Source organism: Oncorhynchus kisutch, linkage group LG8 (genome assembly GCF_002021735.2).
Source record: "Oncorhynchus kisutch isolate 150728-3 linkage group LG8, Okis_V2, whole genome shotgun sequence".
NCBI lineage: Eukaryota > Metazoa > Chordata > Actinopteri > Salmoniformes > Salmonidae > Oncorhynchus > Oncorhynchus kisutch.
The window spans coordinates 54520957-54541744 of NC_034181.2; the positions used below are offsets into that span (position 1 = coordinate 54520957).

General features: G+C 43.3%; 1 protein-coding gene across 5 annotated transcripts in view; it reads left to right on the top strand.

Annotated features, from left to right (window-relative positions):
* Positions 1–20788, top strand: part of LOC109895561 (LARGE xylosyl- and glucuronyltransferase 2) — a 149221-nt gene that overhangs the window by 84435 nt on the left and 43998 nt on the right. For all 5 annotated transcript variants that reach the window (XM_031830568.1, XM_031830571.1, XM_031830570.1 and 2 more), the window contains 5 exons: positions 9269–9455; positions 16948–17240; positions 17473–17555; positions 17843–17966; positions 19134–19305. In XM_031830568.1, coding sequence (XP_031686428.1) covers positions 9356–9455; positions 16948–17240; positions 17473–17555; positions 17843–17966; positions 19134–19305 — 772 coding nt within the window. In that variant the 5' untranslated portion in view covers positions 9269–9355. The remainder of the gene's footprint in view (positions 1–9268; positions 9456–16947; positions 17241–17472; positions 17556–17842; positions 17967–19133; positions 19306–20788) is intronic.

Sequence of the window (20788 nt, forward strand, 5' to 3'; positions counted from 1 at the left end):
TTTTCCCATTTCTATGTTTGGCCTGATATGGTTCTCAATCAGAGGCAGGTGTTAGTCATTGTCTCTGATTGGGAACCATATTTAGGTAGCCTGTTTTGTGTTGGGTTTTGTGGGTGGTTGTTTCCTGTCTTCTATGCACCAGATAGGACTGTTTCGGTTTTTCACATTTGTTCTTTTGGTATTTTGTAGTGTTCACGTTTATGGTCTTTATTAAAGATGTTGAACTCTAACCACGCTGCGCTTTGGTCCGATCCTTCATCCACAGAAGAAAACCGTTACAGTGGGGAGACCTGAGGTCAACCTGCCTCCGCCCCATCTCGTACTTCTGAGTGGGAGACCTTCCCTGGCAGTAGCCTGCCTAGCTCACAAACTACAATCAGGGCGCCCACTCCGACAAGGCTAATTGACCCACAGTCCCACACGGGGACATGATATCACTGACGTGACGTGCAAACGAGCGATTAGAAATTTGATCACGCAAAGGTCACCTTTACGAGTTTTATGGTGCGGGTGCCCCGTGCCACCCCCGGCAAGATGGCCACATCGCCTCTACGTAAATCCGCCACTACTCACACTCGCACACCCACAAAAACAAAGAAACACACACACTCTTATGATAGCAGTCAGAGCTGCAGCAGATGTGATATGAGCAGCAGAGTCTAAATTGCAGTTTCATGTTTCATGTGAAAACTCCCTGCTGTTACTTCAAAGTGTGTGAACCATCATATGAGCACAGATTATTGAACGGGGTGATAATTGTGTTTCTTATCCTGCTCTGAGAGAAATGCAGAAGAGAGAAAGGTGTGTGTGTGTGTTGCGTCTCTCTGTCATCTCCCCCGACACACGCCTGAACAGACTCCATTACTGTATATTGCCCCAAGTGACATAAAGCCTGATTTGACCTGATTTGAAGTGAACAGAAGTGATCTAGGGAGGCTGCAACAACAATACATGATGACACACAGTCAGCCAACCAAACGCTAATACAAACATTCACACACACACCCGAAATGGCTAATAAATATAGAAAATGCGCTGTAGGCTACAGTCAGAGAAGGAGCAATGATTTTTTGACAGGGGGTGCAGAATCGTTTTTTGCCTAATTTAAATATGTTTCTGCTTATAATTTCTGACATTTTGGTAGGCTATTTGTTTGTCAACTTGTCTGTAATTAGATACATGCAGCTTCCCTTCTGTCAGTATATGTTGCCTTGAAGACCAAATAAACTTGCTCACCAGAATGTTTATTTAAAAAATATTTATATATATTTAACTAGGCAAGTCAGTTAAGAACAAATTAACAATGACAGTCTACTTGTAAAGCCCCCCTTGGCCAAACCCTCCCCAAATGACACTAGGTCAATTGTGCGCCGCCCGATCACAGCCAGTTGTGATACAGCCCGGGATCGAACCCTGGTCCTTAATGACGCCTCAGACCGCTGCGCCACTCGGGAGTCTACACTGTTAAAAATAAGTGCTTTAAGGCCTCCCGGGTGGTGCAGTGGTCTAAGGCACTGCATTGCAGTGCTAGCTGTGTCACCAGAGACTTTGGGTTTGAGCCCAGGTTCTGTCGCAGCCGGCCGCGACCGGGAGTTCCATGGAGCGACGCATAATTGGCCTAGCGTCGTCCGGGTTAGGGAGGGTTTGGCCGGTAGGGAAATCCTTGTCTCATCACGCACACTTGCCCTCTTCCATTGTGGCGGGCCGGGCGCAGTGCACGCTAACCAGGTTGCCAGGGGCACTGTGTTTCCTCCATAACATTGGTGCAGCTGGCTTCTGGGTTGGATGCGCGCTGTGTTAAGAAGCAGTGCGGCCTGGTTGGGTTGTGTTTCGGAGGACACATGGCCTTCGACGTTCGTCTCTCCCGAGCCCGTACGGGAGTTGTAGCGATGAGACAAGATAGTAACGACTAACAATTGGATATCATGAAAAGGGGGTAAAAATACATTTTAAAAAAGTGCTTTGTAACACCAAAACTAGTGGCGACTGAGCTGCCATCAACTTGAAGGAGATGAAACTTTAACTTTGGTGGAGTACTGAAAAACATTATCCTGAGATGTTTTGAAACATAACATGGAGTGTTGTAACGCCACTTAAGTGTTGTGTGCAACACCTTGCCAGAGACTGGGAGCACTAAAAAGAAATGATTGAAAACACTATTTTGGTGTTTCGAGTCCTGTTTAGTGCCGAATTAGATACCTTCTCTTTTGGTGTCGTTTCCTCACTCTAAAGCTCCTAAACACCATTACGATTAGAATCCCTTCTAATGCATAATTAGATCCCTTTTTCTGAAGTGTTTTAATGTTTAACATTGTTTTATGTATTTGATCATTTGCCATTGTATAACATTTTGGCAGGTATTGTCAAGCTCAGTGTTCAAACCATCAACACTAACTGGTTGAACAGCAAAACTGTGGGACTCTGCACTTGCCCTCTTCCATTGACAATCATGAAGGCTTGAATGGGTGCTGTCTTCATTCAACATCAATTTGCCTGATGGTTTTGATATCCACTCATCAAGATCCATTACACCTCATGGCACAACGAGCTTATTACTCGTATAAAAATAGGCTTTTCTTTCGTCAAACATGTAATACAACATTGTGTGAAAGAATGATAAAGTCTAAAAATGTTGCATTATGCACAATGCTTTAACATCAGAGTCACATGGCAGGATATAAAATGCAAGGTGATTAAAACCAAAGACTTCCAATGAGTTCGATCACGACATTTTCCTCATGTTAGTTACTTACATTTTGAGGAATATATTTTGTTGAATTGATTCTTAGATTATTTTGGTAGAATGAAATGAATTAATCATAGAAATAACTTACATACATATTTTTTTTCAAGGTATTTTGGTGGTATTTTGACACTATTGAAACAGTCATGAAATGACAGAGGGGATACAGATAGGTGGGAGAAACAGACTGAAGGGTTGGAGCGGGGAATTTAAGCCCCGTCTTGGGTGGATAGAGAGGGGTGACATGTTTAAGCCGTGTGCGTTATTGCTAGACCCACGGGCACTACACGACTTGCATTCATTTTTCACGTTTGATTTCATTTCAATTAACCCCAGAATAATTTCTTGCAGCGTGACTGTGTGGTTGAGTGTGTCAAATTCCAACAAAATGTACCATTTTACTGCCCTCCTGTTTCTAATCTGTCTTAAAAAAGCATTGAAAAAAGGTATAATTCCACATGAAATATTCTCCATCGGCCCTTGTCATCAATCAATATTTAGACTATAAACCATTGATTGTAATGAGAAACAGTTTTTGTGTTTTTGATGCTGTCTTTTATGTGCACTAAAACCCTCAGTGTTTTCACAATACTCTCTTCAAAACAACAATATTAAGGTTGAAGAACCACTTTGGGTGGTTTCAGAGTACTTCCTTTCTGTTTAAAAACACATTCTGTGCATTAAAACACTTGCATTGGGTTTACATTCAAACAACCTCCAAACACCAGATCTCAGCTTAGTTTTCATGGTTTCATTACACAATCATGGTGTTTTGAGGCTTTTTACTTTTACAGTGTAGTTGACATCGTAAATCTGTGCTCTTGGGGACCTTCAATGCTGCAGACATTTGTTGGTACCTTTCCCCAGATCTGTGCCATGACACAATACTGTCTCAGAGCTCTACGGACAATTCCTTCGACCTCATGGCTTGGTTTTTGCTCCGACCTGTACAGTAAACTGTCGGACCTTATACAGACAGGTGTGTGCCTTTCAAAATCATGTCCAATCAATCGAATGTACCAAAGGTGGACACCGATCAAGTTGTAGGATGATGATCACTGATAATAGGATGAGGATTCTGTTTTGTATTATTATTAACTTTGCAAACATTTCTAAAAACCTGTTTTATGGGGTATTGTGTGTAGGTTGATGAGGAACATGTTTTATTTCATCCATTTTAGAATAAGGCTGTAATGTAACAAAATGTGGAAAAAGTCAAGTGGTGTGAATACTTTCAGAATACACCGTATGTATTATATGTATACATATAGTTATATTCCTGCCTCTGACATTGCTCGTACTGATAATTCTTAATTTCTTAATTTCTCTGGATTATGCGTGTGTTTTCTAAATGTTGTATTATTATTGCTAGGTATTACTGCACTGTTGGAGCTAGAAACACAAGCATTTCGCTGAACCTGCAATAACACCATTTGCAAATCTGTGTACGCGACCAATACACTTTGATTTGATTTGCCTCTCTCTCTCTGTCTCTGTCACACACACACACACACACACACACACACACACACACACACACACACACACACACACACACACACACACACACACACACACACACACACACACACACACACATGAACAAACAAACACACACACACACTCTTATGATAGCAGTCAGAGCTGCAGCAGATGTGATATGAGCAGCAGAGTCTAACTGCAGTTTCATGTTTCATGTGAAAACTCCCTGCTGTTACTGTGAAGTGTGTGAACCATCATGTGAGCACAGATTATTGAGCGGGGTGATAATTGTGTTTCTTACCCTGCTCTGAGAGAAATACAGAGAGAGAAAGGTGTGTGTGTGTGTGTGTGTGCTGCCTCTCTCTGTCATCTCCCCCGACACACGCCTGAACAGACTCCATTACCGTATATTCCTCAAACATTCTGTGCATTAAAACACTTGCATTGGGTCAAACACTCTTCAAACACCAGATATCAGTTTAGTTGTCATGGTTTCATTACACAATCATGGTGTTTTGAGACTTTCTACTTTTACAGTGTAGTTGACATCACAACATTGTTCTCTGTCATCTCTGCTTCTTTCATGGAGCAAAGACGTTTAGGGACCGGGGAGAAAATGCAATAATACTTTTTTTATTATATATATATATATATTTTTTACATTTAGTGTATCAATTAGCCAGGTCACCCGTGATACAAGTCAGTATTTGAAGTCTATCCATGTCTGAGGATGTCTGGCGAAGACGTGTAAACCGTCCACTAGGGGCAACAGTGAGCGCTGTTACCTTGAAGTAGGTTTCGGTTTTTCTCGGGTGTTGTGGAGTGGGATGGGCGTAAGCATCTGCCTCTGGTGCCAAAGGTTGCATGTTTGAATCCAGCAATAGAAAGTTGTTTTTGCGATTTTTGTTTTTAGCCTATCCCAAACCTTAACCCTTTACCTTAACCATTCGGAGGTAATGCCTTACCTTTAAAAATTCTGAGTTAATACCTAAACACTTAAAGACTTCGAAATGTGATGTTTGAGAAACATAGATGAACATCTAATTCTGACTTGAGCTTGTTGGTATCAATTTACTGCAAGAATTGCTTATTTCTGCAGGAGTTAATGTTAAGACTATGTGAGAGGTTATAGACCTACAGTCATTATCCAGATTTCAGTTTCCATTTAACCCATCTGAACAGTAGGCTACAGTTCCCTTGACGTGTCATATAGTGAATTCATATAGTGCCTCACACAAATCACACACACAACATAGCTGACACTGCTACCATCCTCTTTTACCACTTCACCAAATATTTCCCAAAAATACATTAATTCTCCATTTTGCAGCATTTCTGTTATTGAATTAAACTCTGACATTGTACTTTTTAGCCTCAGTGGAAAGACATTCACTTTTTCTACCCGTTCCCAAAAGCTTGAGGGGATTGGTGTGTAGGCTATTTGGCAGATGTAAAGTTAGGCCCTAAAGCTTAGGTTTTTGCACTAATGCCAGACCTCAATGTAGCCTATAGGCCTAGATGTAAATTGCACAAGAATTATGCTTTTATAGATTTTTTTTTCGGTACTATTTTCTCTTTATTCAACCCGACAGCCACCCGCCCGACCCGCAGATATAACTGCGGGGACTGCAGGTTATGAGTCAACCCACGTATCAAACACACACACACACACACACACAAACACAAGCCAGGTCAAACAAATGCAGAGGGACCCAATCCGTCTGTGCCACAGATACACTCACAGACATACAGACAGGGGTAAACGTATCCACTCTGAATGGATGGTCTGGTTTTCAATCAAGAATCTAATCTCAAGAGTGTGTGTGCGCGTGTGTGTGTGAACCCTGGGCTGAGGTCAAAATAGAGAAAGAGAGTAGATGATTAACTGTCTCTGTTATCATGGTTCTCTGATGCAGGAAGCGCCAGACTGATTATGCCCTAATCAGAGATATCTCCCTTCCTGCTTAGCTCAGTGCTAAAAGGCCCTTCACTTTTAATGGGGAAGCTACCGATAAAAGCCTTTACACAATGGCGTCAGCTCTTAATTGCACTATTACTTGCATTATATGTTTCTCGTGTTTTATTGCTTAGAAATACAGGAACAGGCAGGTTTCTCTTGGCACCATTCACTATGCTCTACAATAATGTGAAATAGAAAACTTTGGCTGTTTTGTACCTAACAAATGAAGAATTTCTGCTTTGGAGGACAATGCATGAAGTGTTGTATTCTGTTGAGTTTTTATTCTTTTTCCAACAAATCTCGTGGTCTGACTGCAGTATTCGACTTTTGACCATAAACACAGACATTTTGACGGTTAAGCTAAGGCATTAATTCCGTATGGTTAAGATAAGGATTAAAGTTTGGGGTAGGATTTTAAACCAGGGTTTGGAACCGGTTCAGGGAACAGAGCCGAAAACTGGAAAATAACAAACTTTTTCAAGGAACAGAATCAGAGCCAGTAACGGAAGTGATCTATGCTGTTCCGGAACAGAATCCTTGTTTTAAAAGAATGGAAACCGGTTAATAACGTTGTTTAATGATCTGGGCGGGAGGGAGGGAAAAAGGAAGAGATTTACATCTGTGGTGTAAATCATTTCAGAATGGGTTTATCTTCAGCACACACACACAGAGAAAAAATAAGAAAGATTCAAACGCAGATATCTTGCAGTATTAATCACTTGATGCAGCCAAGGGTTTCTGGGAAAAAATCCCCTTCCTGATTGATATCACCTTGACCAGGTGTTGTAGCTCCAGGGCGTAACCTCAATACTATGTGGATCACATGTACTATTACTGTACTTTAACAGGCAAAGAGCAGTAACTGTGCTTATAAAAGCACAGCAAGGAAACGTGTGGGGTATTTGACGTGAATGTATTTTGAGGTTATAGTTGAATCAACTGTGGATTTGAGGGGATTGTTGAACTATCCTTTTAAGGCAGGGTTGGCCAACCCTCCTGAAGAGGGGCCCGTTGAGGTGGGTGGTTCGCCTGTCTCTTCTGTATCTGCAGGCCTTGGCTCTCTTTCCCTATCCAATGTACAAAACCTCTCAACAGCCCTCACTTACTCTGACTGTTTTTAAATGTTTTATTTATTTAACCAGGCAAGTCAGTTAAGAACAAATTCTTATTTACAATGACGGCCTACCTGAAGGGAAAAGAGACCTAAGACAACAACATTGCATGTCAGCAACACATGAAAGCACAGCATGGTAGCAACACAACATGACCACAACATGGTAGCAACACAACATGGTAGCAACACAAAACATGGTACAAACATTATTGGGCAGAGACAACAGCACAAAAGGCAAGAAGGTAGAGACAACAATACATCACGTGAAGCGACCACAGCTGTCAGTTAGAGTGTCTGAGTCTGAGTGAATGAAGAGATGAAGATAAAACGGTCCAGTTTGAGTGTTTTTTTTTGCAGCTCGTTTCAGTCGACAGCTGCAGCGAACTGAAAAGAGGAGCGACCCAGGGATGTGTGTGCTTTGGGGACCTTTAACAGAATGTGACTGGCAGAACGGGTGTTGTATGTGGAGGATGAGAGTTGCAGTAGATATCTCAGATAGGGGGGAGTGAGGCCTTAGAGGGTTCTATAAATATGCATCAACCCTTGGATCTTGCGATGGGTATACAATGATGACCCATTTACAGAGGAGTATAGAGTGCAGTGATGTGTCCCATAAGGAGCATTGGTGGCAAATCTGATGGCCGAATGGTATATAACATCTAGCCGCTCGAGAGCACCCTTACCTGCTGATCTATAAATTACGTCTCCATAATCTAGGATGGTCATCTAAATCAGGGACTGTGAGCCAGCTATGGCTTTGGTTGTTGTGTTATTAATGTTACTAATAGCATTTTCTATAGAATTATACTTTTGGTTAATATACTGCACATGTCGGACTTGCTCTCCAGCATGTTGTGGTATTGTTGCTTTTCTCTCTCTCGCTGGCATTATCAGCAGTGCTCTTTGTCCTTGTCGTTTTAGAGTCTGCTAGCTGTAGGCGCTGTGACGAGAATCCATTGGAATGAGAGACCTTGAGCAAACACACACACACACACCTCGAGCAACCAAGTTAAGCGCCTGTTTTAAGTAAAGTTGCACACTGAAGGGCAGAATGTTCATTTGACAGTCTTGAGGGTGTGTGTGCGCACATATCTTGTTCTGGAGTCTGCTCTGCAGAGTGGTCACAAGCTGGTACAGTCATAGAATCAGATTTTAAACCTTAACCACACTGCTAACGTTAATGCCTAACCCTAACCTTAAATTAAGACCAAAAAGCACATTTTTGTTTTCATGAACTTTTACAATATAGCCAATTTTGACTTTGCAGCTGGCCCATTTAGCAGGAATCGCTCAGTTCTGCCTCCAGGACAAGACTCATCCCAATAAACGTCAACCTGCATGAAAACCTGGGTCAAGGAGCAAGTTCAGTTTAATCTCACCCCTATACCGTCCACCTATTCCACTTTCTCCTCCCTCTCTTCTCTCTCTCACCAGAGTTTTCACACCAGCAAAGCACAGGCCAGACACACTCTTCTTTTCATGAACTCCCAGATATTTTTTGACTTCTCTTCTTTAATTGGCAGCTGCATCCAATCTTGTTTCCTTCAGGCCTGCATCTAATTAAAGTGAAACGTGATTAATTAAGCTCATCCTAAAACAAAGAGAGGACCTGGAACTCTTATAGCCTTTATAGATAGAGGGAGGTAGAGAGAGAGAGGGAGAGAGAGAGAGTGAGAGTCTGCCCGCACTTATTGCCAATTGAGCCTGGCTGTGAATAAACTGTGTGTGTATGTGCGTACTTGCGTGCACATGTGTGTGTGCGTGCGCGTTTGTGCATTCATGCGTGTGCTTGTATTTGTGTTATGAGAGTGAGATGACATCATATTTTAAATGTGCCCCTGGCATTTCCGTGTCTTAATTTCTGCTTTGCTGGAATACAAACTGCACTGTTATGCCACTAAAGCATTTTGTGATAGCATCATGCTAACCCTCTCCCTCCTCCTCTCTTTCTCCTCGTCTCTCCCTTCAGATGAGAGGATGCAGCAGGAAGCGGATGTGAGACTGAGCCCCACCTGAGCCCTCACACCCGCCCCCGCCCCCACCCGGCCGTCCCATCATGCACATGCCGTTTCGAGGTCGTCTGAAGCTGCTGGTGGCATCTCTGACCGCTGTCATCCTGCTCACCTGGCTCTACCTGCTGGCTGGGAACCTGGAGAGTAAGTAGTACCGGCCCGTCGCCATGGTTACATGACTGACCGGAACTACTTTTCCACTGAGCTGCAGAAGAAAGGAATAGGAAACACATGTATGCATGTACTGTAGCTACTTTAAAAACACATTAAACAACGGTATACAGATGCTGTATCTTAATTTGAGCTTCCTGTTGTTGCAGGAATATGGAGATTGCAAACTTGTAGTGCATTCAAGGTTTAAAAAGGCTTCTAAAGTTTGTAATTTCCATTTTGAAATGTCAGACTCAAAATAATGTTTACGACCTCAAAATAACAATAACTGTAACGACCCTTTGTCTACTTTTTCCAATTTTTTTTGCCCTTTTTCTCCCTAATTTCGTGGTATCCAATTGTTAGTAGCTACTATCTTGTCTCATCACTACAACTCCCGTACGGGCTCAGGAGAGACGAAGGTTGAAAGTCATGCGTCCTCCGATACCAACCCGGAAGCCAGCCGCATCCAGCCCGGAAGCCAGCCGCACCAATGTGTCGGAGGAAACACCGTGCACCTGGCAACCTTGGCTAGCATGCACTGCACCCGGCCCACCACAGGAGTCGCTGCGCCACCCGGGAGGCCCTTGTCCGGCATTGCCATCAGTCATTGAGGAAATGCTTCCTTGAAATCAATGAATGCTGCTTCACTGCCCGTGTTGCGCTCACGATGCGTCACGTCCAATGTCAGCGTCTAAGCTCAAGAATCACAGAGGTTAAATTCTCGATGGCTGACGCAAACGTTAATTCTATCTTGTGAATTGAACTGATGACAAATAAAGTCGATTTTGGTTGCACATGGCCACGACTATACACCACTGGTTATTTTAGTCAAGAAGCTACTACAACTAGCTAGCTAGTTACATTGGACTAGCTAGGTTCAAAAGCAGCATGTGAAATTAGGGGATCATTTAGTACAACCACTAGCAGTACTTGCGAAAAACTGGACCAAAGCTATTATACTTACGCATAATCGTTGAATATGGTACAGTAGGCAAAATAGAATAAAGGCTCCTCTCTCAAAACAATGAACTCTGTGTAGCAGGTAAAACTTCACATTGACGTGACGCTGATGGCAAAGCAACACAATGCATATAGTGGAGCTGAAGAGTAACACTACAATCAGAGCTGGCGGCAGAAAATGATCAGCTAGGGAAATCAGATTTTATATCATTCTAGAAAATATATATTTTTTAAAAGATAACGAACAGGTGTCTGTGCCAATGCACCGCACAACCAATAAACAAAGCATACTAACTTCGGGCACTTCTATGTCGTGGTTTGCATTTTCAACACCACAATAAATAGATGTCAATCTCGGCAAACATAAAATGCCTCCCTCCATCACGACCTAGGATTGGCTTGACAATCACCGAATGTCATTAAACTTTTTGGTGTTTTATAAGAGATGACTCTTTCCGTTAATCAAATGTTTTGCTGCACAGTTTGGTTTGAGTTGAATGGTTCAGTAAATACAAATACATATACACACAGTACAACAATTTTTCAAAGTGACCGGGACACTTTGCACAATTAAAGTCAGACTTATTTCCATTGTGGTCCCTATTTTCTTGCATAGATACATAATGAAATGTCATAGATAGAGACACATTACAGAGACACAGAGAAAAAAATGCTTGCCTCTAGATGAGTATGAGTTTAAGTACAATTCTTACAAGCTTGTTTTTGCTGGTCTGCAGCTTATACTTTAGATGTTTGGGGGCTGCTGGTGAAACACTGGACTAGCACACTTGCCAGAGTCTTTAGGGTGTCCCTATAGCGAGCTTTCCATCCAATTGTTGACAGATTTTCATATAAATATGAAAAAATCTGCATAAAAACAATATTTTCCCATCAGATTTGTGTTTCCATCAAATTGACTTAAATGCGTAAATACATAGTCCACAAAAATAACTTTTGCGGTTAGATTCCTGTAGCGGGAATGAAATACAAGGTAAATGACTTTCCATTGCATTTAGTTCTACTGATGGTTTTGTCTCAGAAAAAAAGGCGTAGAGATGGTGAACATGCCCACTCAATATCAAGCCATTTTGAGGAGGCTAGAATTACATTTTGGACAAACGTGCGCATGCCTACAGTAGACTTCTGAAGTAGCGCATATAAAACGATACATTTTTTAAGTTTAAATTTAGGCTACATTGAAGCGTCAGGTTCTAGGTGTACAAGGAATGGCCGCTCGGATTTGGAGAGGAAGCAGAGCGTGCGTTCAGCGTTCCCGAATAGCTGGGCCTGCCGAGAGCATACAGTTGTATATATGGCCACATTATTATAGGATGACTTGGGAGAATGATGATCTTCAACACATGGCACATCTCAGTATCAGAAGTAAGAATACAGCCAGAATGGTCCGCTACTGTGTTTGACTAGACCTTAAAAACTGTCCACCCACAACTGATCCAAATGGAACGAAACATTTAAAATCACAGGGCTTTAACGTCATTATTCAAAGGACATTTTCACTGCAGCCTAGAGTAGAATTTTGTATTGCCGCCTATACAAGATCATGTCTTCAATGTTATTTTATGCACAATGATGCACCTGGCTTCTCGACTGCCTATCAGCTATTGCTATTTGTCCTTGTGGATTTATATTGAAAATGTATGCAGCTTTGAGGCATGATTGCCAGTTAGCCTCTTGCAGATCTTGACAAACCTATCACTGTTGTCACTATGAATGGTGGATAGAGGGCAGGATAGACTGGTAGACTACATTGAGTATACCAAACCTTAGGAATACTTTCCTAATATTGAGCTACCTGCTGTCCAGGCTCTGTCGCAGCCAGCCGCGATCGGGAGACTCATGGGACGGCGCACTATTGGCCCAGCGTCGTCCGGGTTAGGGGAGGGTTTGGCCGGCAGGGATGTCCTTGTCCCATCGCAGCACTACTGACTCCTGTGGCAGGCCGCGCGCAGTGCGCGGTCGCCAGGTGTACGGTGTTTCCTCCAACACATTGGTGCGGCTGGCTTCCAGGATAAGTGGGCATTGGGTCAAAAAGCAGTGCGGCTTGGTTGGGTTATGTTTCGGAGGACGCACGGCTCTCGACCTTCACCTCTCTGGAGTCCGTACGGAAGTTGCAGCGATGAGACACTGTAACTACCAACCTCTTGGAACTCTGGTTTACCAACTGGATACCACAAAATTGTGGAGAAAAAGGGGTAAAAAAATAAATAGTTGTTTGAGACGTGACCTACATCTCTTTTCACATAGAAACTGTAATCTCCATGAACCACTATCGATCGACCCGAGCCCCCCCCCCCCCCTCTTTTTGCCCTCAGAACAGCCTCATATGTACCTTTACAAGGTGTTGAAAGTGTTCTACAGGGATGCTGGCCCATGTTGACTCCATTGCTTCCCACAGTTGTGTCAAGATGGCTGGATGTCCTTCGGGTGGTGGATCATACTTGATACACTTGGGAAACTGTTGACTGTGAAAAACCAAGCAGCGTCGCAGTTCTTGACCCAGAACGGTGCACCTGGCACCCGTTCAAAGGCACTTAGTTTTTCCCATTCACCCTCTGAATGGCACACACCCATTTTATGTCTTAATAGTCTCAAGGTTTAAAAATACTTTAATCTGTCTCCTGCCCTTCACCTATACTGATTGAAGTGGATTTCACAAGTGACATCAAGAAGGGATCATAGATTTCACTTGGATTCACATGGTCAGTCGGTCATGGAAAGAGTACGTGTTAATGTTTTGTATAATCAGTGTATATTGATTGACCTGTGGTATAGTAAAAGTTAGCAGGCAGAAAAGTGTAGTGCATAAGGGAAGTACCAAAACAACTTGATATACAGTGCCTTCGGAAAGTATTCAGACCCCTTGACTTTTTCCACATTTTGTTACGTTGTAGCCTTATTCTAAAATTGATTAAATAAAACAATTTCCTCAGCAAATGAAACGCAATACCCCATAATGACAAAGCAAAAAATCGTTTTTTTATTTACATGTTTGCAAATGTATTTAAAGCAAAAAACGGAAATACCTTTTTAAACATAAGTATTCAGACACTTTGCTATGAGACTCGAAATTGAGCTCAGGTGCATCCTGTTTCCATTGATAATCCTTGAGATGTTTTTACAACTTGTTTGGAGTCCACCTGTGGTAAATTAAATTGACTAAACATGATTTGGAAAGGCACACACCTGTGTGTGGTCCCAGCATAAGGTCCCACTGTTGACAGTGCATGTCAGAGCAAGAACCTAGCCATGAGGTTGAAGGAATTGTCTGTATAGCTCCGAGACATGATTGGGTCGAGGCCAAGATCTGGGGAAGGGTACCCAGCCAAACTGAGCAATCGGGGGAGAAGGTCCTTGGACAAGGAGGTGACCACTCTGACTGAGTGACCACATGGGCGAACCTTCCAGAAGGACAACCACCTCTTCAGCACTCCACCAATTGGGCCTTTATGGTAGAGTGGCCAGACAGAGGCCACTCCTCAGTAAAAAGCACATGACAGCCCGCTTGGAGTTTGCCAAAAGGCACCTAAAGACTCTCAGACCATGAAAAACAAGATTCTCTTGTCTGATTGAACTCTCTTCACGTCCTTGAGGAAACCTGGCACCATCCCTACGGTGAGGCATGGTGGTGGCAGCATCATGCTGTGGGGATGTTTTTCAGGGGCGGGGACTGGGAGACTAGTCAGGATCGAGGCAAAGATGAATGGAGCAAAGTACAGAGAGATCTCAGACTGGGGCGAAGTTTCACCTTCCAACAGGACAACGACCCTAAGCACACTGCCAAGACAATGCAGGAGTGGCTTTGGGACAAGTCTCTGAATGTCCTTGAGTGGCCCAGCCAGAGCCTGGACTTGAAACCGATCAAAACTGTCTAGAGAGAGATCTGAAAATATCTGTGCATCGACACTCCCCATCCAACCTGACAGAGCTTGAGAGGATCTGCAGAGAAGAATGGGAGAAACTCCCCAAATACAGGTGTGCCAAGCTTGTAGCGTCATACCCAAGGAGACTCGATGCTGTAATCGCTGCCAAAGGTGTTCAACAAAGTACTGAGTAAAGAGTATTTATTAATATTTATGTAAATGTAATATTTCAGTTGTTTTATTTGATATATTAGCTAACATTTCAAAAAATAAAATACGTTTTTACTTTGTCATTATGGGGTAGATTGATGAGGGGAAAAAATGATATAATACCTTTTATAAAAAGGCTGTAACTTAACAAAATGTGGAAGAAGTCAAGCGGTCTGAATACTTTCCGAATGCACTGTAGGGGAGGCTCATGATGTGGAAATGTGGCTAGGATAGAATCAATTATATAATTAATCCTGCAAAAGAGCGAATGTAAACCAGGGACAAACCACACTACCCTCCCCTGTGCCCGATAAATTTTTTTAAATAAACACTTCCCAATTTCGATCTGTCCCTTTCCTCTTGCTGCAGGAATATAATCTTTCTGTGTGAAACTGGCTCAAATTAAGTATTCGGCCCCCTTGAACTTTGCGACCTTTTGCCACATTTCAGGCTTCAAACATAAAGATATAAAACTGTATTTTTTTGTGAAGAATCAACAACAAGTGGGACACAATCATGAAGTGGAACGACATTTATTGGATGTTTCAAACTTTTTTAACAAATCAAAAACTGAAAAATTGGGCGTGCAAAATTATTCAGCCCCTTTAAGTTAATACTTTGTAGCGCCACCTTTTGCTGCGATTACAGCTGTAAGTCGCTTGGGGTATGTCTCTATCAGTTTTGCAAATCGAGAGACAGACATTTTTTCCCCATTCCTCCTTGCAAAACAGCTCGAGCTCAGTGAGGTTGGATGGAGAGCATTTGTGAACAGCAGTTTTCAGTTCTTTCCACAGATTCTCAATTGGATTCAGGTCTGGACTTTGACTTGGCCATTCTAACACCTGGATATGTTTATTTTTGAACCATTCCATTGTAGATTTTACTTTATGTTTTGGATCATTGTCTTGTTGGAAGACAAATCTCCGTCCCAGTCTCAGGTCTTTTGCAGACTCCATCAGGTTTTCTTCCAGAATGGTCCTGTATTTGGCTCCATCCATCTTCCCATCAATTTTAGCCATCTTCCCTGTCCCTGCTGAAGAAAAGCAGGCCCAAACCATGATGCTGCCACCACCATGTTTGACAGTGGGGATAGGGTGTGTTCAGGGTGATGAGCTGTGTTGCTTTTACGCCAAACATAACGTTTTGCATTGTTGCCAAAAAGTTCAATTTTGGTTTCATCTGATCAGAGCATGTTTGGTGTGTCTCCCAGGTGGCTTGTGGCAAACTTTAAACAACACTTTTTATGGATATCTTTAAGAAATGGCTTTCTTCTTGCCACTCTTCCATAAAGGCCAGATTTGTGCAATATACGACTGATTGTTGTCCTATGGACAGAGTCTCCCACCTCAGCTGTAGATCTCTGCAGTTCATCCAGAGTGATCATGGGCCTCTTGGCTGCATCTCTGATCAGTCTTCTCCTTGTATGAGCTGAAAGTTTAGAGGGACGGCCAGGTCTTGGTAGATTTGCAGTGGTCTGATACTCCTTCCATTTCAATATTATCGCTTGCACAGTGCTCCTTGGGATGTTTAAAGCTTGGGAAATCTTTTTGTATCCAAATCTGGCTTTAAACTTCTTCACAACAGTATCTCGGACCTGCCTGGTGTGTTCCTTGTTCTTCATGATGCTCTCTGCGCTTTTAACGGACCTCTGAGACTATCACAGTGCAGGTGCATATATACGGAGACTTGATTACACACAGGTGGATTGTATTTATCATCATTAGTCATTTAGGTCAACATTGGATCATTCAGAGATCCTCACTGAACTTCTGGAGAGAGTTTGCTGCACTGAAAGTAAAGGGGCTGAATAATTTTGCACGCCCAATTTTTCAGTTTTTGATTTGTTAAAAAAGTTTGAAATATCCAATAAATGTCGTTCCACTTCATGATTGTGTCCCACTTGTTGTTGATTCTTCACAAAAAAATACAGTTTTATATCTTTATGTTTGAAGCCTGAAATGTGGCAAAAGGTCACAAAGTTCAAGGGGGCCGAATACTTTCGCAAGGCACTGTACACTCCTAAAACCAATTTATGGGAGTGCGCCAAAATTCATAAGCGCACACATGTGCATGCAAATCGTCTCTCACACATACTGTACCTAAGATGACTGATGGGGTGTTATAGTGCAGTCTGTTCACTTCAGCTCTACAGAATAGCCGTAGGAAGCAGTGAATTACTGTGTACACACGAGAGGACAAGGCTGTTCTTATACAGTATCTGTGTCAGTATTAGGTCTGACTGTCTACATATCAGTATTTCTCTCTCTCACCCACTTTCCTCTGAGCGACCAGGAACAGGTTGTGAACATTCCCCGAGTGCCACATTACAGCTGTGTCAGCTTCCTGTGTTATACAACTCTACAAATGAAAGAATTTATTCAACCCTAATCTTAATTCCCCTCTATCCCCCTCCTCGCCCCCCCCCCTCCCAGATGGGCGTTCTCTCCTCCTGTCCCCCTGTTTGTCAGAGACCCCCGAGGCACGGGTTCTAGAGCGGGCGGTTCTAGAGTCGCGGGTGCGCGAGATGGAGGAGGAGAACCGGCAGATCCGCCTGCAGCTCAACCAATTGCAGGGCACAGCCGGCCAGCCCGCCGACGGTGGTAACTATGGCAACGCGGCGTGGGGGGCGTCAGCTGACACTGGGCCCGAGGATGTGGAGAACACGGCGGAGGAGAGAGCCAATCACACAGAGTGTCCCCGTTCGCCCACCGTACTGAAGTGTGAGGTGAGCCAGGATCAAATACTTATTTTAGCGCAGCTCTGTGTTTTTACCTGTGTTAGTTTAGCTTCACTGTTTGGTCATTGGTGTTAAGTTGATATGTCAAATCTACTGTCATTGGTGTTTATGTGTTTTGGATAAAATAACATAGACATAGTTCAAAAAAATATGGCTGTAGTGCTAAAATGTAGGGAGTTGATATTCGCAACAGTGTTCTGCTTCTCTCTTTTCTGCACAGCTGATCCATGTAGCGTGCGTGTGTGCCGGTCACAACGCCAGCAGAGATGTGGTCACCCTGGTCAAGTCCATCCTGTTCCACAGGTAACACAACAGAGCTTCACATACAACTACACCTGCTGCTTATAGCTACAGCTACACTTTATAAAGCAACGGCAGTTGTTTGTTCGACTCGATGAATCCTGCGCCAATAAGGATGAAGTCAATTCGGAAGGCCACTTGTAAAAATGAGAATGATTTATTAATTCATTATTGGAAGTTTAGGAAATGTTAGACACTTCATAATCAGAGAGATGAAGCACTTGAGTAGCTCTTGGCATATGTTTCTTTCTCTTTCTCTCTCTCTCTCTCTCTCTCTCTTGCTCTCTCAGGAAAAATCCTCTCCATTTCCACTTCATCACAGACGCAGTAGCCAATCAGATCCTGAGTTCTCTGTTCCAGTCCTGGATGGTTCCGTCTGTACAAGTTAGCTTCTACGACGCAGATGAACTCAAGGTAAATGCCAACTATGGTCCTCAGGAGCCTGAGTGTCTGCTCTACCTTTTAAATCCGTGTTTAGGAAAACAATGGCGTGCACTCTTTGAGCAACCATTGACATAAAAGGGGATTACACCCCTTTCCAATCAATCTGTTGGCAAGAGAAAGATAAATCCAGTAGACACTTCACAAGGACTGGAGACCATACTTGCTCTTATTCAATTTTCCTTGCTCTACATGCTCTTTACTCCCTTCTCCCTTTCCCTACTCTTACACCAGTGATGTGTCACCTCAGTCCTTCTACTCCTCTGGCCTCTCCGCTCAGTCACTGTGTGTCTGTGTAAATCGAAAAATGGTGTGTGTGTGTGTGTGGGGGTTGGAGGGAGTGTATGTATGCATGTGCTGTGTCTTTTGTGTGCGGTATGTGTGTGTTGCGTGCATGTACTGTTGGTGGTTGGATGTGTGCGTCTAGCTTTGGCTCTTTTGCTCTTGACAAAGGGTTCATAAAGTAACATGTTGTTGCTCAACTCCCGTAACAACCTGGCCTCGACCTGTAATATGACTTGGTTCCGTCTCTGTCCCCATCATCAAATTCTCTCTCAGCACTCTTAGCAAGCTTAGCAGGAACAAAAGCTCCTTGTGCTCTCAAATGTCTCAACCTACTCACCGTTTTCATTAACTCAGTTCAAACGGAGAAGGAAACACTGCATCTTCTGAGCTGATTATGTTTGCAAATGATTCACTTATGCAGATCCCGTTCTGTAGAATCAAGAGGCGTAAATTATCAGACATGGTTGCCCCGATGCATGCCGAGAGTTATGCAGGTTTCAGTATTCATTTGGGTATCCTGGGCATAAAAAGAGATGACATTTTTTAAAAGATTGATGCTATTAAGTGAACAGCAGTAAAGCTCCAATTGCTTCACCTCTGCTTTAAAGGGACTTTTATACTAAAGGGACCTTAGGAAACGGATGGGTGTCTGAGCAAATTAGCTATTTAAAGGAAGGAGAATACCCTTATACACCTGACAAAAGAACCACAGTGGTGTTGCTTCTAATGACATTATTTTTCATACCTTGCAACTTTGTTCCGTTTCTTTTTTAAATCAATATTTGTGAGGTCTAAAGTGGTTCAACCTCGCTCTTGCTTTCTCTCTCCATCCCTTTACCGTCTCTTCTCTTCCAGTCTGAGGTGTCCTGGATACCTAACAAGCACTACTCAGGTATCTACGGCCTGATGAAGCTGACCCTAACCAAAGCGCTGCCCTCTGACCTCACAAAGGTCATAGTCCTGGATACGGACATCACCTTCGCCACCGACATCGCTGAGCTCTGGGCCATCTTTAGGAAGTTCACTGGTACGACCTTTGACCTTGATAAACGTTTCTGGTTGATTGATTGAATAATGAATTCATTGGCTGAGTGATAAAGCAAATTAGTGAATTGTACCTTTTTTTATGCTATAAAGCAAAAATCCCTTGAGTGCAAAAATGCCAAGAGAACAAAAATTATATTTGATGAACTAGTAGTTTAAAAGCTGTCTATATGCTGAAGAATACACCATGACCAATCTGATTCCATGCTCCAAGACTGCTTCCATCACGTGGACTGGGATATGCTCCGCACTGCGTCCAACAACAACATTGACGAATACGCTGATTCGGTGAGCGAGTTCATTAGAACATGCATTGAAGTTGTCGTTCCCATAGCAACGATTAAAACATTCCCAAACCAGAAACCGTTGATTGATGGCAGCATTCGCGTGAAACTGAAAGCGCTAACCACTGCTTTTAACCAGGGCAAGGTGACCGCAAACATGACCGAACACAAACAGTGTAGCTATTCCCTCCGCAAGGCAATCAAACAAGCTAAGCGTCAGTATAGAGACAAAGTAGAGTCGTAATTCAACGGCTCAGACACAAGAGGTATGTGGCAGGGTCTACAGTCAATCACGGATTACAAAAAGAAAACCAGCCCCGTCACGGACCAGGATGTCTTGCTCCCAGGCAGACTAAATAACTCTTTTGCCCGCTTTGAGGACAATACAGTACCACTGACACGGCCCGCAGCCAAAACATGTAGACTCTCCTTCACTGCAGCCGAGGTGAGTAAAACATTTAAACGTGTTAACCCTCGCAAGGCTGCAGGCCCAGACGGCATCCCCAGCCGCGCCCTCAGAGCATGCGCAGACCAGCTGGCTGGTGTGTTTACGGACATATTCAATCAATCCTTATCCCAGGCTGCTGTTCCCACATGCTTCAAGAGGGCCACCATTGTTCCTGTTCCCAAGACAGCTAAGGTAACTGAGCTAACTTCCATCATCATGAAGTGCTTTGAGAGACTAGTCAAGGACCATATCACCTCCACCCTACCTGACACCATAGACCCACTCCAATTTGCTTACCGCACAAATAGGTCCACTGACGATGCAATCTCAACCACACTGCACACTGCCCTAACCCATCTGGACAAGAGGAATACCTATGTGAGAATGCTGTTCATTGACTACAGCTCAGCATTTAACACCATAGTACCCTCCAAACTCGTCATCAAGCTCGAGACCCTGGGTCTCGACCCCACCCTGTGCAACTGGGTACTGGACTTCCTGACGGGCTGCCCCCTAACAACATCTCCCCGCTGATCCTCAACATGCTGGGGCGGCAGCGTAGCCTAGTGTTTAGAGCGTTGGACTAGTAACCAGAAGGTTGCAAGTTCAAACCCCCGAGCTGACAAGGTACAAATCTGTCCTTCTGCCCCTGAACAGGCAGTTAACCCACTGTTCCTAGGTCGTCATTGAAAATAAGAATTTGTTCTTAACTGTTCTTAACTGACTTGTTCTTA